The sequence below is a fragment of the Salarias fasciatus genome, chromosome 13 (assembly GCF_902148845.1).
Source record: "Salarias fasciatus chromosome 13, fSalaFa1.1, whole genome shotgun sequence".
Classification (NCBI taxonomy): domain Eukaryota; kingdom Metazoa; phylum Chordata; class Actinopteri; order Blenniiformes; family Blenniidae; genus Salarias; species Salarias fasciatus.
In genome coordinates this window covers 9,995,995-10,021,675 of record NC_043757.1, presented here as the reverse complement: position 1 = coordinate 10,021,675, position 25,681 = coordinate 9,995,995, and the positions used below count along the sequence as shown (strand labels likewise).

At 44.7% G+C, this 25,681-nt stretch overlaps 1 protein-coding gene across 1 annotated transcript in view; it reads left to right on the top strand.

Moving 5' to 3' along the window:
* Positions 1-25,681, top strand: part of LOC115399259 (homeobox protein Meis1-like) — a 36,925-nt gene that overhangs the window by 7,162 nt on the left and 4,082 nt on the right. Inside the window, exon 7 of the mRNA XM_030106539.1 lies at positions 8,241-8,352. Coding sequence (XP_029962399.1) covers positions 8,241-8,352 — 112 coding nt within the window. The remainder of the gene's footprint in view (positions 1-8,240; positions 8,353-25,681) is intronic.

The window sequence follows — 25,681 nt, the reverse complement described above, 5'->3', positions numbered from 1 at the left end:
ACGTTTCAGTGAGTGAAACTATCCGAGAGTTTTGAGAAATGGCTCGGTGGAGGAGCGGCTGTAACCTATAGAGGGGGGGGGGGGGGGGAATCAAGTGCCCAAATTAAGGGGATTAGTTGGATAGTCCGACATAAAAAGTAATGAAGCGATTAGGCTAAATAATTTAAATCCGTGGACTTCCATATGGTTGAGTGCCCGGTCTGTGTGGAGACAGAGACAGCCACCGGCTTTTATGTCCAGAGCTGAATGGAGGGACTGGAAGCGGACTGGAGCCCGACTGGGAAGACCCCCACCCGGCTGCACAGGCTCCTCCATCCCTGGCCCTTATGTCTGATTATGGAAATGAGAAAGATCACCCGGAAGATAATACTTCATTTAATCCAGGAACAGAATTAAATAACACTGACGCCACTTGTGCATTTAAGTGTCTCTTTGAACAGACTGTTGTACTCTCCCGGGGATTCAGATGTCATTTTCTTTTTCTTTTTTATAGATAGGTCAAGCCTTATGGTATATAGGTATGGAAATAGAGTGTGTTAAAACCCTTGGGTTTCTAGGTATATGAAGAAAATGATGTTGTGCTCGGGGCACTGATGCGGATCTTTAATTGACTGTAAGATGAAGACATGGCCTATTTTAATATAATGATGGTCCCTACATATAGCCAATTAAGGGCAAAACTGCATAAGCTTATGTTTACGCTGACAGAGTCAAATAAATGACCTACAGGCACAGTTTGTATTGAAACGCAGAGAAAACTTTTTGACAGATGTGTAACATTGAAGGATGGGCTGATGTTCCAGTGGGATAACATAGACACTGTCCACAGCAGCAGGCTGTGTGTAAATGGGCATATCCAAGCAGGCAGTGGGCGCCCGCCTCTCACTGCTGAATACTTATATTGTCAATCTAATGGCACTGCATTTCATGACTTACTTGAGGGTGAATATATATATTTTTTGAATTTTGTGGGCTATTTTTGTGTGACATCTTATCTGCGGTTGTTAGGCAGTGACATCCTTAACGAATTTGCATTGTGTGTGCATTATCTCTTTCCATATGTATTTTTAATATATGCCCTCGGGCATAAAGTTGAAGTGGACTGGAAAAAAAATGCTGAGAATTTGCACAAAAGAACAATGTTAACAAGATGGAGAAACCAGGCTCATTTATTCATAAACCAATTTATTCCAGTGAGGCGACTGTAGCAGGAGGAAAAAAAATGTCAAGAGGAAAAAAAAAAAATACTTTGAATTTATTAAACTCAACAATCCAGCGACGCTGACTCTGTTGCTGCATTATGCGCCCTTGCGTCATAGCAGTAATTTTCTGAATATTCTTTACACGTCTTTACATTGTTTTTTGGTGTTTTTTTTTTTTTTTTAGTACCCTTCTGTGTGAAGGGACTGTGAGCGCCCCTTTCAAAAGAAAGCAGAGCATAGCTGAGAGGTGAAAAAGTCAAAGAGGCTCTGCACCGGCTTGTGAATGCAGCTCAGCCAGTTTGGGCTTACCCTCCTATGTTTGTGTGTGTGTGTGTGTGTGTGTGTGTGTGTGTGTGTGTGTGTGTGTGTGTGTGTGTGTGTGTGTGTGTGTGTGTGTGTGTGTGTGTGTGTTCAGACTGGCCTGATAAATGCAGCACCCCCCTCAGGTGCTATGTGAGTGGAGTGACTGGTTAGCACCAGTTGGACTTTCTTAACTCTTTCCATGCCGGTCTCTGGAGAGTTTCCCCGCAGTGTTTTGCTTTTACATTTCATTTCCTCGTTTGAACTGCATGTTTTGTCGTTGCTTCATTAGATTGGCTTTTGGATGATTTTTGTTTAAATCTAAAAGTGCAGATTTTAGAGTCCTTGATGCTTTTGCAGTGTCAGGAGCCCTGCATGCACGGAAAACATGGTTCCGTCTGCGGCGGTCCTTGTTGTGAAAATATGACTGCAGCCCTTCTGCTGATTGCATCCATGTTTGCCTTGCACACATTTTCACCTCGGTCTAAGGGAGCAGGGAGGCATTTCCACACTGCCGTACGTCATTTGCACAGTTGCCTTTAATTGCACAGAGAGTACGGGGAGGGGCACGGCAATTTGCTAATGAACTCTGAGGGCCCAGACTCTCCGCTGTAGAGCAGAACACTACTAATAGTGCTGAGGACTCACTCCAAGTCTCAAGAGCTCCTCTACTTGATTGAGCCATGCAGGCTGAAGTGGAGCTGGAAATAATTGAAATTTCCGCAAAAAAAAAAAAAAATTCAGCGCCTGACTTTTGGCGGAGTCCTGAATGATTATGAATGCTCAGCAGCTGATCGGTGGAGTCAATTACTGCAAAGATATTGTTGTCTTAGCGATATATTATGATGCTACCATTTTCTGGGATTTGTTTTCTAATTGAAATCATTAAAAAAAAAAAAAAAAAGATTACGAACCTGCCTACAATCTCACGTATCATCTATGCATTTGGAATTGGTTGCTGTTTTTCTTAGATCCTACTCAGTCTTTCCGAAACAAACCCTTCCTGTATGAGCTTAGTGTTGTGGTCACTGTGTAAGAATTTGTTCTTGATAGCACTATCGCGGTATCTTTTCCCAACAATTGGCACTGTTACGGCATACAAGTGCGGGTTTCCAGGTCAGTGAGACCCAGCAGTGTTGGTTTAGGTAACTCTGGTGGTCAAAGAGTGACCCCTGCCCCCCTCCTGCTCCTAACTCAATGGAAACCATGACTGTCGGGGTCAGCCGCTATTTTCCTAATCAGTACACCGCTATCGCTAATCTATCCGCTTCTCGTTGAAGTATGGATCGAGTTTCACCCGACTTAGCAGGCGCACACACTCGCTCGCTTTTTTTTCTCTCCCTCTCTGTCCTACAGTGGCACACTGCTGTTCCTAATACAAACTTTTGGATCATTGTAGTGATTGTTGGTAATAGCAGCTTTTGTTGCTGAATAGAGGAGAGGTTTGACCCCCACTCGCCTCCTCCCCTGCTGCACCCCCACCTCCTCCCTCCCCTCCCCTGAACTCCCCTTTATTCCGTCGGGGAGTGAATGCAGGGCGGCTGTTGAGGATTCAACAAGTGATACAAAAGGGTGACCACGTGACTCGCGTGTTTCTTAGCCTCTTTATTATTTTGTTGGAATAGCAAGTAGGAGTGATTATGATTAAGCAATTCAAGGCCGGAGTGACTTCAAAGAGCAGAAATGTTTGGAACTTTTTCCACGCACTTGCTTTTTCTTTTTTTGTTCCTCAACTTTGGATTTCATGTGGTTATTTTATTAGCTGCTTTTAAATCATGGCGTATCACTTGAATATAGTGCTCCGTGGAGCAGATTCTCTGTTTTGATAGCCACAAGATCCCAGTTGCAAATGAAGTTCTTGGCTTGTGTCTCCTGTTACTTATGATGGGCGACCATGTCTGTCCCCGAGGCCTGCTGTGGTTTCTTTGGCTAAGTAAACAATAACCTGGCTTAACACATGTGTACTTAGCTAATGGAAAGTTCCTCTCCCCCTTAACCCCCTGCAAGCCTCTGACAATGGCCGCCGTCACAAACAGCCCGTCTCCAAGGAATCCGCCGAGAACGTCCCGGCGCGGCGGCCACCAGTCGAGCTAGGCTAGGCTAGCTACGAAACCGCAGCAAAACATGTCATTAAGAAATCACGGCCGCCTTCTCATCCACAGCTGAAGGGGAAAGAAAAAGAGCCGTGCTTTGTTTGGGGTTAGATAGCACAGAGGGAAGAGCACTCGAGTTAATGTTGTTGTTTGGATTTCAACTCGCGAAGGGTAAACAAGAAGCTTCTAGCGAGAGCCGGAGTCGAAGGGGCCACAGAGAAAGAAAATCAGTTTGCCGGTTTCCGCGAGTGTCATCTAAATGGACTTTGAAAGCTCTGGTAATTATCTGAAACATGTAATTATCTTTAGTTGTCTCTGTGAGGTTAGCACACCAGTTTTAAAAAGCCGATTGAAGAGTACCTGACGGCTATTCAATGTAGCATACTTTACTTACTCAAGAGACCAAATCCAGTTTTCTCCCTCTCCCCCTTCAGCAATTATAAGGTTATTTCTTCTTCCTTTGTCTATTGTGAAGAGTTAGGGAGAAAGGGGAGTGCAGAACTGAATGGGAGGGAGTGAGGGGTCTTTTGCTCTCCCTTTCTTTCTCTCTTTTTTTCCACCATGCATACCATTATCAGCCCCCTCTTTTCATTTTGGAAGCACTAATATTGCGGCGAGGGGAGGAGCGGGGTGGAGTGAGCAAGAGAAGGCAGAGGTAGTCGGGCAAGCACTTGCTTGGCCGGTTATCAGAGAGGCAGATCCTGCTTTATCTGGTCACAGTGGAAAGCAAAGTAAACAGGAGTTTACAATAGCTGGCCTTTCAGACCCTTTCGCTTACATCTTTCCCACTAGCGTTCGCCTGAGTGGGAGTGTGTGTCCGGAGTCGTCGCAGGCCATCTTGCCGCTGCAACACATGGCATTCTGGGCCGATTTCGAGTCGAGGAAGCAGGGCTGTTGCAAAGGTCAAAAACGGTGTTAAAGAAAACAACCACAGAGAACAGATGCACCAAAGAATTCTGGGGGATGGAGTAGTCTGACTGTCATCTTTGATTCAGATGTACCACCGCTGAAGACTGTATGTATATATGTGTGTGTGTGTGTGTGTGTGTGTCGAGGTGATGTGTGTGTGTGCGTATGTATGTGGGGGGGGGGGCATTTGGATATTTATGTCTGTGCAGTTAAGTATGCACATATGATTATTTCCGCATGCTCACTGGCACAGGCTGAAAAATAAATATCCATATCATCACAAAAGATATTTGAGATTGAAGAAAGGGGGGAGTGGGGGTGAGGGGGGGCAAAGCACAACAACCTTAACCATTTTCTTTATTATTGCAAATGAATTGGCAAAGCAACATTTCTTGCATGAGCGCTTGTATGATGTGGGGCCTGGCACAGCGAGAAAGGGAAGCCCCTCTTGCATCTTAGACGCGGCACAATGAGAATGCATTGGATTGGAATGCCTCACCGATCATAGCGGAATCAGAATTTCCAGCAAGGAAAATCTTTTCATGGCGAATTAGGGTGGTGTAGGGAAGAAAAAAAATGGTAATAAAAAAAAAAGAGAAAGGAGGAAAAAAAAAAAGGTATGCATGGCTTAAAAACAGGGTTCCCTTGGCTTGGCGTGGCAGATTTAAGAACTTTAGCTAAAGCTAGGCCGAATAGAACGTGGAAAATTGAATTTACTAAACAATTAAGCATTGAAATAATCTACATCCTGCAGTGAGAGAGAGAGAGAGCGAGAGGGAGTGGGAGAGAGAGAGAAACCACGGTGGCTCATTAGAGGGACAGAATAAATCAAGTGTATAGCTGTGTGTGCGCGCAGAGGGACAGATCACTCTCTGTATCTTCAAGCTTTCTGTTTACGCATCTGTTCCTGCTGTGGATTTTGCATACAGTATCTGACATTGTAAAAGTGCCCATTTGTGTGCCGTCGCCTTGTTAGCACAAGGTGTGTGCATTTCTTAATCGAGAGTACAGAAGTTCTGTGATGTGTTTGCGAAAGGTTGATAAAAAGTATTTGTGCGCTTGGGTGTGTGTGTGTATGTGTGTGTGTCTCCACAAGCTAAGTGAAGAAGTATATTTGTGCATGGATGTGTGCACATGGTACTGCTCAATCTATATGTACTGGTATGTTTGTATGTATATCTGTGTGTGTGTGTGTGTGTGTGTGTGTGTTGTGTAATGTGTGATCTCAGCCGTGTGTGTATTAATTGCGTGTTAGATCAGTGCCGGGCCTGTTCCATCCAAGGGCGGCCTGTGATTATAAATAAACTCCCCGTCCCCGCGGAGATGCCACCAGGCCCTGTCTCAGCCCCGCCCTGTTTCCCATGGGGCCTCAGTGGCCACCTCCCAGCAGGCAATGCACTCTTTTGTTCAATTACAGCTAATGCAGTAGTTTGCCATTTCCCCTTCCACTTGCTAATTATATTTTCAAATGGAATTTGTTATAAAATTAAAACAAAAAAGAACATGAAAAAAAATGAATTCGCTTTTCAAGCCGAGGCTCTTGGGTTTTTTAATGCTTGCCGTTCGACATCCCCGGGGTACTGCGCTATTCTTTTTTCACGGAGCTCTGAATAAACAAGTTCTGCTCATTTTTTAAAAGCTGCACTTTTGGAAGAGCTGGCAAACGGCAGTGTTAACTGTTTGCATGCTGAGCATGTGGTCTGGATTACCTCACTTCTGATGTTCTCTGGAGTTACTCGGTCATGCACGGGTGTTTCATTTTTCAGTGTTCTACGGTCAGCAACAAAAAAAAAAAAAAAAAAACATGTTCGAGGTCTAAAAAATGTCTTCTTGGTATTTTATCCCTGTTAAAATCAACATTTATCTGCCCAGTCACTGCCGTCGTCATGCCTTTGTGCAGTAACTTTACTCTTTATTGCAAAGCCTCAAAGCTTAATTTGAAAAACAATGATTATATCGTCCATGTAAGCTCTGGATTATAATTTCATAGCCCAAGAACATCAAACGAGCTTTAATAGACCCCAAATGTGTTGAATTTGCTGACTTGTATTTTCTTTTCTGTTATTCTGTTCCACGTACGTGTTGTTTAAAACAAACCCAGTCATGAATTAATGTTACTTTTTTTTTTTTTACATATATATAATGCTAGACTGAACTCCAAAGCCTTCTCACAGCAGCAGTAGTATCCCAATTGAAACCAGTTGTTCTCCAGCGTGTTCCTCTCCTCTCCTCTCCCTCCTCTTTCTCCGCCGTGTGGGTTTCTATCGCTCATTTCGTCGCAAAGCCCCAAAAGCGTGATGCAAACACCACATTGCCCCTTGATATCTGCTTCATTTGATTTCACAGAGCAAAGATAGGCTCACGCGGGGGGCAGAGGAGGCCCGCTAAGTGTTTGTGCGGGCGTGTTTTGTTTGTTGCGTGCTTGTTTGTGATAGCGAGCCGCGTGTGATAAGACATTAGTTTCCATTTCCTTCTATTCTGAAGTCTTCTTTTCTTTCTTTCGTTCTTTTTTTTTTTTTTTTCCTTGCCTGTCCTCGGCGCTAATGTTGCTTTTCAGAGGCTCTGAGAGATAAGGAGCAACATCTGGTTCAGTTTCAATAGCATGCGGCAGCGTCGCCAGATTTGTGTGTGTTTTCTTCGCCGTGAAAGCTCTGATGAATGTGAGGATGCTTTTAGATGTCTGACCCCGCATTTATTGTCTTCCTACATATTTCAAATCGTATTTTTTTAATTTGTTTTTTGGCCGTTTGCTCTCGACTGTCCTCTGCGCAGCTGACACTCATCTGGCCTGAGACACACACACACACACACACACACACACACACACACGCACACACACAGCTTACTATATATAAACCAAGGCCTCCTGAGTCTCTGGTCTAGTCAGCTGCCTGCATTTGATGACACAAACTAGTCTCAGTTTAGCATCGCTGGAGTCCATTTTTTCTCAAGTTTTTGAGAAAGCCGTGAGCTCTCATTTCTGTGGCGACGCTTGAGCGTTTTCATTTGTTCCAAGTCAGCTGCAGTTACATTTTTCATGCAAAAAAAATTTTTTTTTTTTGAGCAGGCTGTGGGAAAACTCCAGCTTATTTGATTTGAGTCTACATCTTGGCTCTGCTTTCCCAAACAAAATCTGATTCTACATTACCGGGACTGGTCATCCATGTTTTGTTTCATTGTTGGACAAAACCGAGGATTTATACTTATGTAGCAATACTCTGAGTTATTTACCTCTCTCTCTCTCTCTCTCGCTCTCTCGCTCTCCGGTCGGCTCTGCTCAGATGACATCACTCCCTGGCGCTCGCTGCAGCCTATCTTAAGTCGTAGCTGTTTTGTATTTTCATCTGCTAGTGGTTTGAGCCAAATGGAGGCAGCCGTGGATTGCATGCCTCAGAAAGCTGGGAACTAATACAACATGTTCGCTCTCTATTTGTCTGGGCCTTTCTCCTCATCAAGCCCCAATAATCCTCATTCTGTACGACTGTTGCGGGGGCCTCACACATGCTACGTGACTGCGCCGAGCGTTGGCAATCGTGCCTTCATTCCATGTGTACGAGTATGTGTGTAAAAGAGTACAGCAACGTTTTCATCAGAGGATGATAAAAGTTTGTTGATGGAAAAATTAAAAAAAAACAAAAAAAATCCCTGTGATCGCGGATGAAAGCAGAAAACAAGATGTTGCTGCTGGATGAAGGAGGTGATTGACCTCTCTGTCTTGCCCCCTTCCTTTCCTCAGACGTCCTGGAACAGAGACCATGACGACACGGCGTCCACGCGCTCCGGAGGCACGCCGGGGCCGTCCAGCGGCGGCCACACGTCGCACAGCGGCGACAACAGCAGCGAACAAGGTAAGAGGCACCGAGGAGGAGGAGGATGAAACGACGGGGAGTTTACGTGTGGAGCAATCTGCCCGATTGCAGAATGCTGGTCAAGTATCAAGTGAACCTTTCAGAGGCCGGAGCCAGAGATCACTGCTTGACACGCTGCATCACATGCATGGATCAAACACATGGCTTGTACCTGGATTCAGACAACAGCGTCCGTCCTGCTCCTATCACAGCAACATTTGTTTCACGCAGCTGTTTGGGTAAATTTAAATGGAAGAAACCACTTCAGAACCTCAGCAGATGTTCTAGAAAAAGACATTAGCCTGGCTAGAAGCAACACAGGACACAACAAGCCTTGTGGAATATTTCTTGTGGTTAAAAAAAAAAAAAAGCATTATCTATGGGCAACGGCTTTGGAGCTTGTGACCCTTTTGAGAAGCTGCTTGCATTTGTGACAATCTCTGCACTTACACGTATTGTACACTACGAAGCTCTGGAAGTGGATAGAAACTGAATACGCAAAATATGCAGGTTCTACTGTGTGTTTATTAATTTATTGGCTTTTCATGTGGACTTGAATCCAACAGCTTGATTACACACTCCTGCCTTGACCGCAGCGCTCTGCTGGGGGTTGACTTCTGCGCTCTCTGAGAATATATGTCTATCTGTGTTAAAGCAGTACACACACACACACACACACACACACACACACATGCATAGGCACAGAGAGCCAGGCAGCAGTGGGAGAATGGGCTGCTGCTGCTGCTGCTGCTGGTGGGGTGGCGTTGCAAACAAACTGTAGGCAAAAAAGCAACTTCATATATTATTGAAGGCGATGTCAAGGCGAGCAGTTTGCAGGGTTACCAGTGCCAGGAGGCAGAGCCTGGGTGGGAGCAGAGAGCGCCGCCATGCCTTCCACACCAACGAGCAACCATTTATACAGTCAAGGCAGACGCACACGCCGTCTCCCTTTGTCTCGCCGTCTGTCTCACGCTCGGTCCCGCTTGTCTCTCGTCCCGTCTCACTCGTTCGCCGGCTGCTTCTCGCCGCCGCGCCTCTGCAGAGGCTTAGCTGAGGTAACTTTAAAAGATGGAGGAGGAGAACCGGCGGATAAAAGACGAATGAAAAAACAGTGAAATGTGGAAAGACAAAGAGATATTGTGTGACTGTGTATGTGCGTGCGTGTGTGTGTGTGCGCGTGCGGGCGCACTCCTCTACCTCTGATGAGTAATGGTCTGGGGCAGCCAGGCAAGATCTGATTGGTCGCTCTAATGAGCGTGCTCTGTGCCGAGTTTGGGCTCCTGCATCTGTGACCTTTGCCCTCTATTGACCAAACTGACACTTCATTTTTCACATCTTTCCAATTATAGACCCACTCCTTATGTCAGCCCACCTCCTCTGACTCTCTCTCATCGTCTGCCTCTCGCTTTATCTCCTCACATCTCCGTTTCCCCATCTCTGCCCAGCTCTCGTAGGTTTCTGTTTGTTGTTGAAGTTCATTAGAGGGTAAAATGCGGGGTGGTGTGTGGATAAATGTGCATGTGGTGAATGTGTGTCAGAATAATGAATGAGCTGCTTTGATTTGTCCAAATGTTACAAGTTGAGCAACTAAACATGATGCACATCCAGCCTGTGTGTATGCGGGACAGGACCATTAAAAAAAAAATCATCTTATCGTTGAAGAGCTGCTTTTCATGACTGTCTGGAGCATGTAGCTTCCATAATGTGCGTGTGTGCAGTCACAAACAATGCAGCTGAAAATGCCACACACACACACACACACACACACACACACACACACACACACACAGACAGGAGCGGAGCATCAGGACACTGTGACAGCAGTAAATACCGGAGGATATCTTGGACTGGGTTCAGGTTTATATGGGTTAGGAGCTATCACTGCCACGTCATATTGGCTCCGGCAAATTCTGTGTCAGTCACTTGGTAATCCCAGTAAGCTGGTTATTTATCTGTTTGGCACTTTGCTCACTCTCTCCACGCAACTCGCCCCGCCGTCTCTCCTCCCTCCCTCCCTCCCTCCCTCTCTCTCTCCCCTCTCACTCTTTCATCTTCACATCCTCCCTCTTTTCTCCGGTTTTCCCTTGTCTCCCACCTACTCTCTCGTCTCTCTTTCATTTTTCTGTCAGTCACTTTCTTTCTCCCTGTGCTTTTCTCTCTCTCCTCCCCCTTTTTTTTCCTCCGTGCCTCCCACTCACTCTAAACATCACCTTTGTGTATCCTTCTTCTTCTTCCTCTTTCTCTACCTCTCTTTGTTCCTTCTGCTCACTCCTTCTCTCTTCTGTTTCTCACAGCTTTCTGTTCCCATTTTATGTTTTACATTTTGCCACCTTTTTAGTCCCGTCTTTTTTTCTCGGAATGTTACTTCTTTTTGCACATTGTCATTCTTTACCTTCACCTGATGTCTCTCTTTTTCAACTTCCTTCCTCTTACCTCGCTTTTCCTGTGTTTGTCCTTATTTTTCCATCTCTCCATGTCTTTGTGGTCCTATTTGTTTCTGCCTCTCTTTTTTTCTCCATCTTTTACGTATTGCTTTCTTGCTCCTCCTGTTTCTGTACAGCTAGTGGCCATCCCCCTCTACCCATTTCCCGTCATCCGTCCCTCGGCCGTCCGCCCTCACTCCTTCTCCCGGTCTGCTATCAGTCCGTGTTCTCTCACACTGCTTCAGTTTTCGGTAATTCCTCCCCTCTCTAGAATCCTTATCGCCTCCTTCATGTCCACGTCTCTTTCCTCCTCCGCCTCCAGCAGAGTGAAACAGCTGCGAGGGAGGATGCTGGCTGGATGAAGGCCTTTTAACTAGTGAACTCTTCGTCTCTCTGCACTTTTTTTGTTTTGTTTTGTTTTGTTTTTTTTCTGAGGCTGTTCCTGAGACAAACACATGTTCTGCTCCGTCCTCTTTTCTTAATGGTTCGTCGCCCACCGGAATAAAAATGTCCGTCCTCACACGTGCACCCGCACGCTGAAATTGCAGAAAACAACTATGAGGAGATCTCCGTCCTGTGCACCATGTGAATCTGGTTGAACAGGCGAAAATGTTCTCTGTAAAAACACTTCTCAATGAGATAATGTGTTTTTAACGAGACAGTTAATGATAACTCTTAAACCAGCAGATGTTTTGCAGCGCTCTGACTGTGACAATCTAAGAAAACACAAAAACTTTATTTTTTTTTTCGTTTTTGCATGTTGCATGCGGTGACGATGCTTGCATGCTGTGTTCTAAATGGTGTTTATGCTTTGACCACAATGCCAACGGTATTTTTTTTTTTTTTTTTTAGCGCTAAATTCCATTGGCAGTTATAAAAAAAAAAAAAAAAAAAAATGCAGGGAGGATCACATTTGCCTCACACATGTCATTAAAATCAGTCCTGGGTGTCTCCTTTCTCCCTAAAGAGCAGATGAAGAAGAAAGACTTTCGGTTTTCTTTTGTAAACATCCAGCAAGCATCGACAAGGAGAGTGGGAGAGCCGCGGCCCTGTGCTTAATTAGTCCCACTCTATTAGCCCAGCTGTTTGCCAGCTAGTTCCTACCAACAGGCCCCTTTATTTAATACCCACAAGCCCCGTGGAGAAGCCTCTCTGCAGCCTTGGATCATGCCTTTCTGTGAGAAGTAATGCTCGGAGGGCAGAGGAAAAGCCAACAGATCATATATGCCTGCGATGGAGGGGCGTCCCTCATGGACACGAGCAGGCCCTCTCTTTTTCTCCCAGTATAAAGTACTCCTCTTTGCCTGTGTGAATTTGTAAGGACACCCCTTGGCTTCTCCGAGGGCCTGGCGTGCGAAGGAAACAGAATAACATTCAGGCAGTGAATCAGGCAGCTGCAGCAGTGTGGATGCGAGTGGAGCGGAGGAGTGTTTGCTCTGTTTTTGAAAGCTACAGGGTTTTCCTTCTCTGCTTGTCAGAAACATCCAGGGAGTGAGGCGATGACTGGCGATATTAGATATGTATCACCAATTACTCGGGCCGTTTGTAAAGAGTACGGCGCACTGCGCCAAAACAAACGGCTCCCTGTAAGGCGATGTGTTGGTGTCTGCGGACGTTTCTCGTGTCTGAGTCGTGGCCAGAGGTTTCTCTGATATCAAACTCTGGGAATTCACTTTTGTGTTGTTTCTGTTTTGGTTGAAGAAGTCATTTTAAGATGATTTCACCTATCAGACCATCTAAACTTTATAAAAAACAAGTCTTAAAGTAGTTTGGGTAAAACTTAGTTTTAAATAAATAGTGTCGTTCCCCAAAAATCAATCAACTTTTTTGTCAACTTATAAGATTTGATGAATTTTATACACATGGCTAAAGAACCATTGATAACGTGAGCTATCTTGAAATTGCGCGGTTGGTGGTTTGATTCCCAATCCGACACTTTCCTTATGTATAAACTCAAATTACTCCCTAATACGGTTGAACACCTTGTATTCACCCATTGTGTGAATGAGTGAATGTGACTAATTTTGCTAAAATACTTTCAGACCGCAGAGGTGGAGAAATGTGAATCATCAGGGAAGTCCATTTAGCTTTTCAGAAAGAAATGATGGCAGGACTAAAACTCTCTAACAGACAAAATTAAACTGAAATATCGCTCAATCTTCTACAACCAATTCCCAATACTTGGGAAGGGGAAAGGTTACTTTTATTTGACTGTGGTTTTAATTTCATACATAACATAATAACTTTCCACTTTTGTAGTTTGCAGACTAATATTATGACTGTACATTATGGTATAGAATGCATTGCTGCTATTGCATTATTGAACATTTCATATGCAGCTGGATGTAAAATGTAAAATGATGTATGTAAAATGACGAATTATCTATCTGTGCTATTTGTATTAGACAAAAACTGACTCGAACTGCTCAGTTTTGTTATTTAGAAATCTCTCTTCTTGGGAAAAAATATCCCTGGAGATCTTTAGAGATGATTTTGGTGTTCTAAAGGGCAAAAATAGCCTAAAAAAACTTTATAGATGCATTTGAAAATCAACATTGCTGTAACTTATCTTATAAACAAAGTGCATTTAGTCAAAAATAGTGCCAAAGGAGCAGAACACAGCGCTGTTCATGTTACTAAGAGAAGTGTTTGTTGTCATATTTATCACTAATCAGCGTCCTGTAGATAAACCTACCTCAGTGACCAGCACCATTGTAAATCACTTATCATTATTAGTTTTAAAGTTACAGGAACAAATGAGGAAGTCCTCATAAAATTAAAAAAAACCTTTGGGTTGTTAGCTTTGCTGATCCAATATGTATCTCAACTCTACATCCTCTCACGGTCTGGGCCTCATTCATTGCTGGCCACTGCACATGGCCACCACTGGACGCGAGTCCCCATTGATCCGGCTGGAATATTCCTCGTGCTGTCATTGGTTCTTTCGCCCCCTCCAACCCATGTGCCCTCCAACAAGGTCAGGCTGCAGAGGAGCGCTTGCTTTCGGCCGTCTCATTGGGCGGTTTCCAGCGCCGGGGTGGGCAGACGGGGACATGGACGGGGCCACCAGGCAATCAGCAGCCGGCGCCCGCTCGTCCAATCGCCGGGCTTCACGTGGCCCCCTCAAAGTCACCCATTAATTGGTCCGATTGTCCAGCAGACTGGAAGGAAGAACTGTGTGTGGGTTTGCGTGCCCTGTTCCTCTTCTCCCGAACTTCGTTTTCTGTTCTTATGACTTCTATTAATTTCTCTGTAATTTTCAAACATTCTCAAGCTATAATGACTTAAAGTCATGTTACTGCAATTACTGGATGGATTTAATGGAGTTATCAGACACTGTAAAAAAAAAAATCATGGGAAATTTGTATTTATAGCACTGGCATGTGGCATCCGCTGAGACTCTGCTGTGCGAAAGCTTGTCCGTAAGAGGAATAGTATTTAGATTTGCCTGTATGTTGTCTAGACTTCGTCTAGACGTTATCGAGGAAGATCCTCGGTCCGGTAATTGTCTTACAGTGTCCAGCTTTACCAGTAATCTGTTTAAATGTGAGGCTCTGTGGGTAGATAAAAGGTATGTGGCTCCCTTGATTAGACTGCAGTCAGTATTACTGGAGGTGTGTAAGTACAGTAGCTGGCAGACACAAACAGGATTCTCCCTTTGATTTCTTCAGAGCGTGAACACAGGGAAAAGAACAGCAGGGAGATGAAAGTGGAAGAAAAAGACAGAAAGAAATGGAGCAAAATGCTAGAGCAAGCCGAGGAAGGGAGGGAATCTCTTGGTGAACGCTGTGGAATCATTTTGATGCTGACTGGAGCAATGTGTCTACGTATGAGTGAAAAATCCTACAGAGAGAGGCAGCAGTTACCCTCGATTAGTGTGTTAAGTGCTTCTAAGTGTTGTTTGGGAGTCTGTTGAAGCACACACACCACTGCTTGCTGTAATCCAACTCTGCAACCTTCCAGGTAAAAGGAAAGTTTGCGAAAGCATGTGTTGGTGTTAAAAAAAAGAAGAAAAAAACTGCATCATTCCTGCTGAGACATAAGAATATAAACTTTTTTATTCATATTCTTGTGGAAATCAGTATATGAAAAGCATAGAGGCAATTACGTCTTGAGGAAGAAGCCCCTCAGCCACCCAGCATTGCTGGTAGCAATGTTTATTCAGCCTCGACTGGATTTACAGCTTCTCAAACATTATTATCTGTGGTTACCTGGGAAAAGAGATGTTTGGACTTTCAGGGCCCAATCACGGCATCCCTCTTTCAGACTCACTGAGATCTTTATGGCCTCTGCTTTATCGCGGCGGCTGATGCTTCAGCCAACATGCAGTGACTTGCCTTGCAGAAAATGATGCCCCTTGATGACTTTTTATTGCCTGATAGGTAATAAGCAAACTCGGAGTGGCCTGAGTTTGCCCCCTCTCCAAAAAGAGGAAATTGTATCAGGTTCCCACAGTGAGGGGCCAGTTTGCTTTAAGGATTAAGGGATAGTGTCACACAGCCACGGAGGATGTGAGGAAGAAAAGCTCTGAAACACAAGTAAACAAAGTGACCTGTCCTCTCCGCTCTTCGCCTCTCATCACCTCTCATCTCTCCCGGCTCTTCACATCGAAGGCAATGCTCTGATTTGTCCATAACTCAGGTTTATTGGGTTTAGTCAACATGTGTGAGAAGGTAATAATCATAAAACAGTTTGATAACGTGTCTGAGCCTCGTATTTTATTCATACTACCTCTATGTCTGCTCTCTTCCCTCGTAGTCTGGGCCTCTGCCTCTATTCCTCTGGTCTGTGCTCGCTCTCATGATGTCCTTGTGTTTCACTTTCCGTAATAATATTCAGAGAAATCCCTGGAACATTTTGAAGGTGAATAAAATGTTTCCCTCTGTCCGTTATTTTAAACCTCCCCTGCATTCATTTAGTCTGCATGTCTGTCTGTCTATTGGTTACATGTGGGCATGTTTGCATGACCAAAGAAATGCAAAGTCTAGCCCAGACCATTACAATATGCCTCGTGCGCACAATTTACATGAAATCCATATTCATTCGTGACATGCGTGCACACGAAATAGCTTCGCCCTCGCTCAGCCGCTGTGCTTCCTTTGGATGTGTTCAGCCCACAGTGTCTTTCAAATGACGTCTCTGGTATCATTTATGTCTCTTTTTTTTTTTATCCCTCGTGAAGTTTCCTGTTTTGTCTTCTATATATCCTTTACTTCGCCCATAAATGCTCTTGGATCAGATCATGTAGTTTAGTAATGTAAAAGAAATGAAGAAAAAAGGAAAGGGTTCTGCTTCATTTGCTCTGCCGAGGGAGTGCAAGTGGGAGGGAAATATCTTTAGCTCCCATGTTATAATTGTGGCACACTAATGATGTAGACATATTCTCACTGTCTGTTTACAGGAAGCGCTCTTCTTTAATTTGTGACTGGTGCGAATGCCAAATGCTTATGTCTAATTACTGGTGTTTGCTAAAAGATACTATTTACACACTCCTTTTTTCTCTGTAGATGTTTCAAGTGTCAGGATGGGGAGATTATGACAAGTAAAGTACAATTATGTAAAGGCTGAATGAAAGTTTTCCTGAGAAAATGATTATCTGGAGACCAAATGTTTTCGATCACTGCTTCTGGATTGGGTGTGAGTGTAAGTCTGCGTGCATGTCCTTGTTTCCCCTTTGGAATATGGCTTCCAAGAACTGGAGGACAGAAAATAACCGGACCCATACAACTTTTTTTGCGTATTTTAGCTGCTAATTTGTAGTTTGGGGGCTAAGGATATCGAGAGGTTGAGGTTGGCATGGGGGTTACTCTCATGCACTTAGCTGTAACAGTCAAGGTTATGCTAAGGAGCTAGGAAGTTATTGTTTTAATAAATGTTCCTCTCAAGAAATGCTATAGTGTGTGTGTGAAGGGTCTTGTGTCCTTGCCATGGCCTAAACACCCACATACCAGCTCTCACAGACAGAAAATGCCCCGGTTCTTAATCGCGGCAGAGGAGGTTCATAGGGAATCTGACAGTAAAATCACAGCGAGTCATTGCTGATGTGTCACAACACATTATATCTGGCTCATAAAACAACCTTAAACTCTCTCTCTCCCTCTCTCCCCTTCGCCTGTCTTTGCATTTCTCTCTCTGCTGACTGTGTCTCTTTCTTCCTCCTCCTCCTCTCTTGAAAAGGAGCTGAGCTCAGGGCCCAGGAGGCCTCTGATCAGATAGATGTTAACTTTTCAGGGAAAACCCTTATAGCTGTCTGGAAGAGCGGAGAATTCAGGCTATCAGCTCTGCCAGTGGATGACAGGAGTCGGGGTCTGGATGAGCTTTTTCCATGTGCAGTTTCCAACTGTCTGTATTGGAAATATTTACAATAAAGAGTCCTAATTTTGCACAGATATGAAAGATGCATACTTTGGCCATTGGCTTCGATCCAGAGAACGAGAGGAAAGAGAGAAGGAATGGAAAAGGGAGGGGGAGCGCAAAGAGACAGGGTATTAGCACTTTGTTCAGTGGAGAAGCATTGTTTGGCCCCTTGGCACACACAAGAACACACACAAACAAGCAACTCACACACACACACACACACACACACATGCACAGCACACCAACGTTTATTTAAGCTTTTGATAAAGAGATTAGCCCCATCATCCTACGCTCTTAAGCTAGCCAAGGGGGTCCGTGTTCAGGAAATCCTGGCTTTCCTGACACATAAGCTTATAGAGGGAACCTGGCTCAAGCAACACTTTATGATATTAATACAATTCTTGCTGGTGACTTGAGCATGAGATGATTTTTTTTTAAAAAAAAGCAGAGCTGTTTTGGCACCTTTGAGCGAACACTTTACAATGGAACAAACAGAAACAAACAGGGTTACAGAAAGTTAAGAAAACAGACGGTGGAGAAGGTGGGGACTTTCTGCCAACTGGTCTGTGTTAATTTTGTTGTTTTTTTGTTTTTTTTTCTTTGTCTTCTTTATTATTAGTGCTATCAAAGTGGTTGGAGTCCAGCTTAAAGCTACAAACAGCGAAGTGCTAATTTTAGCCTCCAAAGAGGATAAGGATAAATAGCTTGCTGCCAGTTTGCCATATGGTCCCCCGCCGATTATATTGTGTCAGGAATATTTCGCCCCACCCCCACCGATACCGCAACACACACCGACACGCACACCAATACAGCCAAACACGTTCATGCGTCTGTTGTTTTTTTGTGTTTACCAAGTTGGACGCTTACTTTATAATGAAACATAAATTCACAAAGCACCATGGGGAAGGGTGGGGGGTGTTAATCACATTCAGGGGGGGAGATGTACAGTGTGTTGTCCTGAAACCGTAATGTTCAGACAGGACACTGCTGTGACTTCCGTTCAGCAGTCTGCTTTCATCTGTTCCTCGAGCTCCCAGCAGCAAGGTAACATTTGGCCTCCTCTGTAATCTTTTTCGCAACTTGGTTTATATTTTCACTGGTACATATGAGCCCTGCAGAGGAATAAGAACGAGCCCGTCTCCGTCGACACACATGCATATGTTCACATGTAAATGCAACACACACTCTCACAGCGACTCGCCATTATTCTCTCACTCTCTCCCTCAAATTGAAATAATTCAATTTATGGACACAGTTCCAGACCTCCCTTGCTAAGACCATTATGCACGGAGTCCCCCCCCCCCCCCCTTTCCTAACAAAAGGAGGGGAGAATTTACCAGCCGGCTCTCCAAACGGCACCCACACAAAGCCAATTTCATGCCAAGAAAACACCAGCAGAAGCGCCATTTTTTGGTCACAACCTGCATCCCTGTAGATTTTCTTTATTACTAGATATAGGTCGACGCTCGGTCATTTTTTTTTTGGTTAGGGCTTATTTTATAACCCTTAGATGACACATGCAACTTCCAAAACATTATTCAAATATGACTTTCATGCACCTGATCACTCATTTGAAACCAGAGAAACCAGTGTCTAAAATCTGATAAAATAAAGTACCACGCTTGAGATTGTGTGATTTCAAAATCCGGGTTCTCCGTTGTGGAAGGAGTTGGAGGTAACGAATGGATTAAATGTGAGTCAAGTGGGTCAGAGCTTGACCCAAAGTTGACCCAGACCAAACATGCTGCCCTTGGAGACCCCCTCCCGTTGGTCCTTTTGACATAGATACCTGCTGCAGGGATTTAACTGTGAGATAAAGACCTCTGCGAGCTTTCCCAAAAAGTTTAGAGAAGCAGAAAGAGGGAAGAAAAGGGCTGGAGAACAAATATCTGCAGATAAACATAAGAGCGGGAAGGTGTCCTGGAGGGCAGCATGGGTGTTTACTGTGTGTGTTTGCAGAGCAACACAAAGCATGCCACTAGCGATACGCACACTTGCGAGTGCACACCTTTGGATGTAACTCGATCGGCCCATCTTGCTCCGAGCCAGTGAAACTCAAAGAGATGAGCAGGGACTGGGGGCAGAGATCCTTACTAGTGATAACCTTTGGAGTAAAGGCCTGAATGGCGGTGTTAAACACACACACCAACTGCATATATAAATTGTCCACACGGGCTCCCATGGGTAGTTCCAGGTCTTTGTTCCACTGACATACTCTTGAGCGGCCGAGAGGTCATACTTTTACAGGAAGTCACCCTCAGAGAGGGCCGGCTCTCTCAGGATGTGACTTGGAGGGACTGTGTGGCGAGACCGCCGGCGTCCGCGGGGGGCATATCACCCCCGTCCACATGGGCTCATGCTCCACAGAAGGAAGGCTGCAGTAAACCCACTCGCTTCCTCTTCCTCTGCCTGTGTCCAAAACTCTTATCAGGGCTACGTATGGGTAGGCTGATAGGACTACAAATCCCCCACATCCCCACGACCCCACATCCTGTACCGATCAAGGACGTGACAGGGGGGAGGACAAGACGACGCAATAAAGTGCAAAATGAATTCACACTTAAACTTGTGATCACTTAAGAACGTAGTCTTTAAGAGAGCAGCCTACGATTAAAACGTTACACATTTGCTTGGCAGCAACTTGTTTACTGTTTTTTTTTTTTTTTTTTTTAAAGAAATAATAAATCACCTAAAACCCTAGAATGTAAATGCAACAATTCAATAATCACAAATATTTGCACAGAGTAGGTTGTAGCTGAGATAATGGCTTATCCTGTTTTCTCAACCACCCCTTCATGAAGCCAAAGCTGGTGGATGCAGACTATATCACACTCCCTCATAATACTAAAACCTTCTGTTATTCCAAAAAAATAAATGAAAAAAGAAAAAACGCTCTCTTGAAGCTGATGCACTATTATTAGCCGTGCCACCGCAGGGTTAGCGTGCCTCTATTATCTAACTACATACTGCAGTTTGGCTGGCGCTGATAGGTTAGTATGAGTGGGAAAATCCATGTGTATTAAAGTGTTTATCAGAAGCTGTGCTATATAGATAGTTACCATGTGGAAAAATACTGACAAGTCAAGTGCTGCATACAGTAGCTCTGAAGCACCAACTGGAAAACTTTGGTGAATAGTAAATGCGCTTTATACATAGTTTATTTTCGCTGCTTTAGCAGGCTCAGAGCGCTTTACATTGTGAGTCACTTTATCCATCAGTCCAAAAACGGTGACGGCTGCCATCTAAGTTGCTCGAGCTCCATTTGGAGTTCAGTGTCTCGCCCAAAGACACTTATGGACAAGGTTCTACTCTCTGAGCTACAGTTACTTCACTCAGAGGAGTTTCACCCCAAACAAAAAAGACTTGATTATAAGCAGGAATAGATCAGTTTTTGTTACTGGAATTAAACGTTTTCCCTTTAATGTTCATTTAACTGTTGGCTTTGATGCTCGGTTGAACTTAAATAAGATAGCAGAGAAGCATATCACTCTTGTTTTTGGCTGAAATCACACATGGATACTCCAGCTGAGTCCATGGTGTTTGGCAGAAGGATTTTTACAGTTGAACTGAGCTCCTTCATTTTATCTAGCTTTCTCATGCTGAAAAGCTATATTTACCGGATGTTACTCCACAACAAAGTCAAATAGGATGTTTTTCCTGCAGATTAGCTGAAGGTTCCCTCTCTTTGTCTGTACTGAAGGACTTTGGAACGCCCTTCAGCACATCAGCTGACTTTTGGAAAGGACCGCCGTGCCATTGTGCTGTTAAGTGCTCTTAGCTTTTGTTATAGTCGCTGTCCTCTCTGCCGTCCCTTCCCCCCTTCCCCTCTTCTTCTTCCATCGTCCATTTGACTCTCCTCTCCCTCTCCCTGTGTCTGTTCGCGGTGTGCTGAGTTGACTGAAGCTTTGGTGAGTGTCAAAAGCTATCTGACAGGCAGTGAAACAATTGAGAGGGTAAAATGGGAAAAACGGCGAAAGAGACACAATTTCAGAAATCTCGTGTGTGTTTGTGTTTTTGCCGAGGACTTACCTACTTCCCAAGTGCTCCCATTTGAACTGAGTCTGGCCTTCTATCTTTAGGTTAGAAAGAAAAAAAAAAGAGAAAAGAAAACGGCAACACAAAGGCAAGAGGGGAAAAATCAATAGTTACACAGCAAAAGTGCTCAACATGAAAGGGTGAATTCATCGCCCTACACTTTCGTTTTAGCTTGAACCGTCTGTCTCTTTCTCTCTCATTCTTTCTTTCTCGACTGATCTGGAAGTGGGAATAAAGGGGAGTCGGTTGGTGTGTGTGTGAGTGCGTGCGCGTGCGCGTCCGTGTGTGTGTGGAGGCATACTGCAGTTTAATGTCGTGTCGGTGCCCTGTGCTTGAGGCAGTTTCCAGCGTGTCAGGCAGCCTGTGGTGATGACCCTTTACGGGAAAATGGCACAGAGAGAGCAGTCACATTTACACTGACATTTTTGCCATCACCTATGGCTATGTCAACAGGCCTGATCCCCCCCGCCACCTCCCCGCCCAACCTCCCACTGCTCATGGCCAGCAGAGGATGGGCCCGGGCCGTCACACAGGAGCACAGCAACACTTTCAAAGAACAAATGGCCATTAGCGCAAGTGTGATCGTCAATAATTTATAAAAGGTTAATCATTCGGTGTCTAAAATGTCACAAAGTGGCGTGAACATCCAGCAACCTGTTTGATATCTCACATGGCTTGCTGGTGTTTGAAACATCCATCCATCCATCCATCTATCATCTTTCCATCCATCCAGGTTTTGGAGCTGATCTCACTTTAAATCAGGAAGACAGACCTACACCCTCACGTTTAAGGTCGCTGGTTAACCTCAAACGCTTGTTTTGGAGTATGAGTAAACTTACACACACAATAGGAAACCTGAAAGTCTCCTCGCCACGCAAACCACCACACCGCCATGCAGGCCCGAAGACAGACGTGCTGAATCATAGGAAACACCGGAGAGCAACACTTTTTGTAACCTTTGAGACAGCAAATGTTCAGCATTACTTTGTTTATTTACTGTCCCCAATAACCTATTTAACCTCTAAAATTGATAAAACATTGTGTTTACCTCTGGTGCGTCTGTCTTTCACACTGTTTTATCCCACCCTTGCCCATGTTAACATAAAACCTATGTTGACAGTCAGTACGACTACAGTGCACTCACGGCACTTAAGCAGGAGCCACGTAAATCTCACAAACCTCAGGCTTTCAAAATCACGTTTAATTAACTCATAATTATGATAGCTGCTATTCTGTCTTCTTGTTTGTTAAACACCTTCTCTTTGTCTTTGACTTTTTGATCCCTTCCTCATCAGATCAGCACAAATGAAACAATTGCTCTAAACTTGGCTCTTCTCACAAGACCGAGTCTCCAGTGAGCTTTAATTACAAATAACTCCTGTAAATGACTCACCAGTTACTGTCATTATTGAATCTGTCTGTGCTGATCCACAAAACTGTCATCATTTAAAGTAACTGGCTTTGTTAGTGCAAAACACTCGTTATTTACTGTAATTACTTCAGTGGAATTGTCTTTGATTACAGGAAGCAATTACTTAGCTCAACCCCTGCTTGTTTACCTGAAATGGCTCATTTTCTCTTTTATGATCATTTTCTTTAGCCTGCATAAACAATTTTTTAGATAATCCACCCAGCGTTTGTCCTACAATGATTTAAAGTGATGTGATCCCAGTTCAATGGCTGGAGTTTTATCTAATAACATTTGAAAGTCTCTCTGGCAAAGGCAGGAAGGAAAGTCTAGACTTAGCCATATTGTTTTGTCGACAGCGCATGTCATTATCCGCAGAATGGTCATGGGGATTTCTCTCCATCTCTCCACCTCCCCGGAATAAAAGGGAGGCGAAGCAGCATTGGTCACAGAGAGTGTTTTGTATTGAAGTGCCGTCTTGTGGGTGTGTGTGTGTTGGTTTAGAATACTTTGGGTCGTCATTATTGGAAAGGTGCCTTGCGAAAGATCCTAGGAAATGAATGCATGTTAGTATGTTTGAGTATGTGTCTGTTTTCGCTCCAGTTAAGGGAAAGTCTCTTTTGAAAGTGTACCCCTACTTGGGAAATGCATTGCAAGGAATTCCTGCATGTTCAGAATTTTTGGAGGTGGGAGGGGCCTCCAGACCCATGCAAAGGGAACCCCCCACTGCCTGCAAGCCCTCTTGAACACCCCCTCTTCAAGTCTAGAGCTTATGAATGGCCTGAATACAATAAATGCCACTTTTTTTTTTCCTTTTCTCCCTCCCTCTCGCGAGCCCTTCTTTACCCCTCTGAGGATTTCGGAGAATGTAATGTATGTGTGTTTGTGTGAGAATGCGTGGTGTGTGCATTTCTGTGTGAGTGCGACAAAAAGCCAGAGTAAGAGGGAGAGCACTTCAGCTATCGTGCATCGGCAAGTGTGTGTGTGTGTGTGTGTGCGCCTTGTGTATCATGTTTTAAGTGTGTGTGTATGTATGAATTTCTCGCCTGCCAATATGAGCTGTGTGTATCCCATGTGGAACAGGATAGCAGGCCCCTGAGGCCTGGGCCTTGCCTGGGCAGCCAACCCAGGGTCATGCGAGCTTTCTGTGGTGTGAAACTCGAGGAGTGGCCTGTGAGAGATCAGCTTTAGGTCACTCGCACTCGTGCAGTGAAACGCACACTTTGTCTCTCTCTCTCTCTCTCTTTCTCTCTCTCTTTCTCTCTTACAACAGCCTTTTACGCTAAATGCACTGTCACAAGCTCAAAAGACCTGTGTGCATTCCTCTTCCTCTCCGTCCATCCACAGCCTATAAAATCTCGCAAAAGCATCTCGCTGTATCCTCCAAAAACGCTTAGCCATCTGTGAATGATTCCTCACACAGGATCTCACTCTTGACATCTGGCACAAAGCTAATATTCATAACCCTTATTTCTCATCTCGGCAGTGCTTCGATGAAGGGAAAAATTATTAGAAAGCTAAATGTCATAATTCTCTGGCATAGTGCTTGAAGCGACGGGTCTGACAAGATCACTGCTCGCAGATGAATGACTGGTGAATCTGTGTATGTTAATTTGCCAGGCAGCAGAAAAATGGCTGACACCTCGTAATAGCGTGTGTGCCTAAGCACAGGGGGGCAGGTAGTGCCAGTGTGTGGTCTTGTGCTGGGCGATGGTTTATAAGCAGACCATAACAGATTAGCCTAGATACTGCTTGATAATGCCAGGGTATGCCTTAAGACAGAGAGAGGTAGAGAAGTGACAAAGGCACATCGCAAGGAGGAGAAGAAGGGCTGAGCATATCGATGATAGCGCGCGATTTTCACCTTTCGGCCACATTTAATCAGAAAAGCACTTTTTGATGTTATTTCCAATGTTTTAAGCTTTCAGTGAAAAAATAGAACAATGGCTCGCTCTCCCATCCCCAGTCCTGTGCAAATACCCTCCACTCTCACCCACAGTCCAGCACACAGAGAGAAAAAGTAATGAAGAAGGAAGAGGAAATGTAAGAATGAAACATGAAGTGGCAGAAAGGCTTATGCGAAATCCATCGAAGCTGAATGAGCACTGAAGTGTCTGTTTAGCTAATGCTAACGAAGCTCATGGAAATGCATGAAGAAAGCTAACCTAATTTCGACGTCATTATCGGTTTGCTCAAAGTGTGTGTGTGCCTGTGCCCCTGTGTGTTTGTGTGCAAGTGTGTATTTGTGTATCCAGCGTGCGAGGGGACTGATAAATATTCCTTCCCTTGGTTGGCCCCGGGGCATTTCAACTGCCCCTGGCTCCTTCCAGTCAGTGGCCTGCTCCTAATTGCCACACACATGCGCGCGCCTGCGCTCACATTCACACACCGGCGCGTGCATAAACACAGACCTTCTGTGGCTGGAAACACACACGCATAAAGAAAGCCAGAGAGAGAGAGACAGACAGACAGAGAGAGAGAGAGAGAGAGACGCACACATACAGACCAATGCACATCCATGCATGCATACATTCCTCGCTGACACACATGCACCCCCACTGTCCTGCATTGATTCAACGCTCCTCGTCCTTCCAGCCCCTCCTGGAACTACTTGCAAAGATATTGTCATGGCTGATCAGTTGGCCAGGCCCAGAGTTGTGCCTGTGGCTTTTCCTTGTGGGGACGCTGGAGCTTGCTAGCTTAGCTCCCCCTCGCTGTATGCATGCAGCCTGGGGTTGCAGCCTGCTGATGCTCTTAATAAGGCTGGCAGCCTGTGTATGGAGAGCGACTGGCTGGGCCATTGAATGAGGGGGCTTGCTATCTGCCTGGCTACATTTCTGACTGACTGATTGACTGTCTGGCTAAGCACCTGACTGACAAGCTCGCGCTTTGACTGACTGACTTTACTTCTCTTTTCTCGATAGCTGACTGTCTTGGCGGCTTCATAGGCTAACTGGCTGACAAAATAGTTTACTGGTTGAATGAATAACACGCTGGACCTCTGCTTGAGTGACCGACTCAAAGGCTTATTGGCGGAGTACAGGCTATCAAGTCACTTAAGTTCCTACTTTCATGACGATAAAGTAGAGTATCAGAATATTAGCAT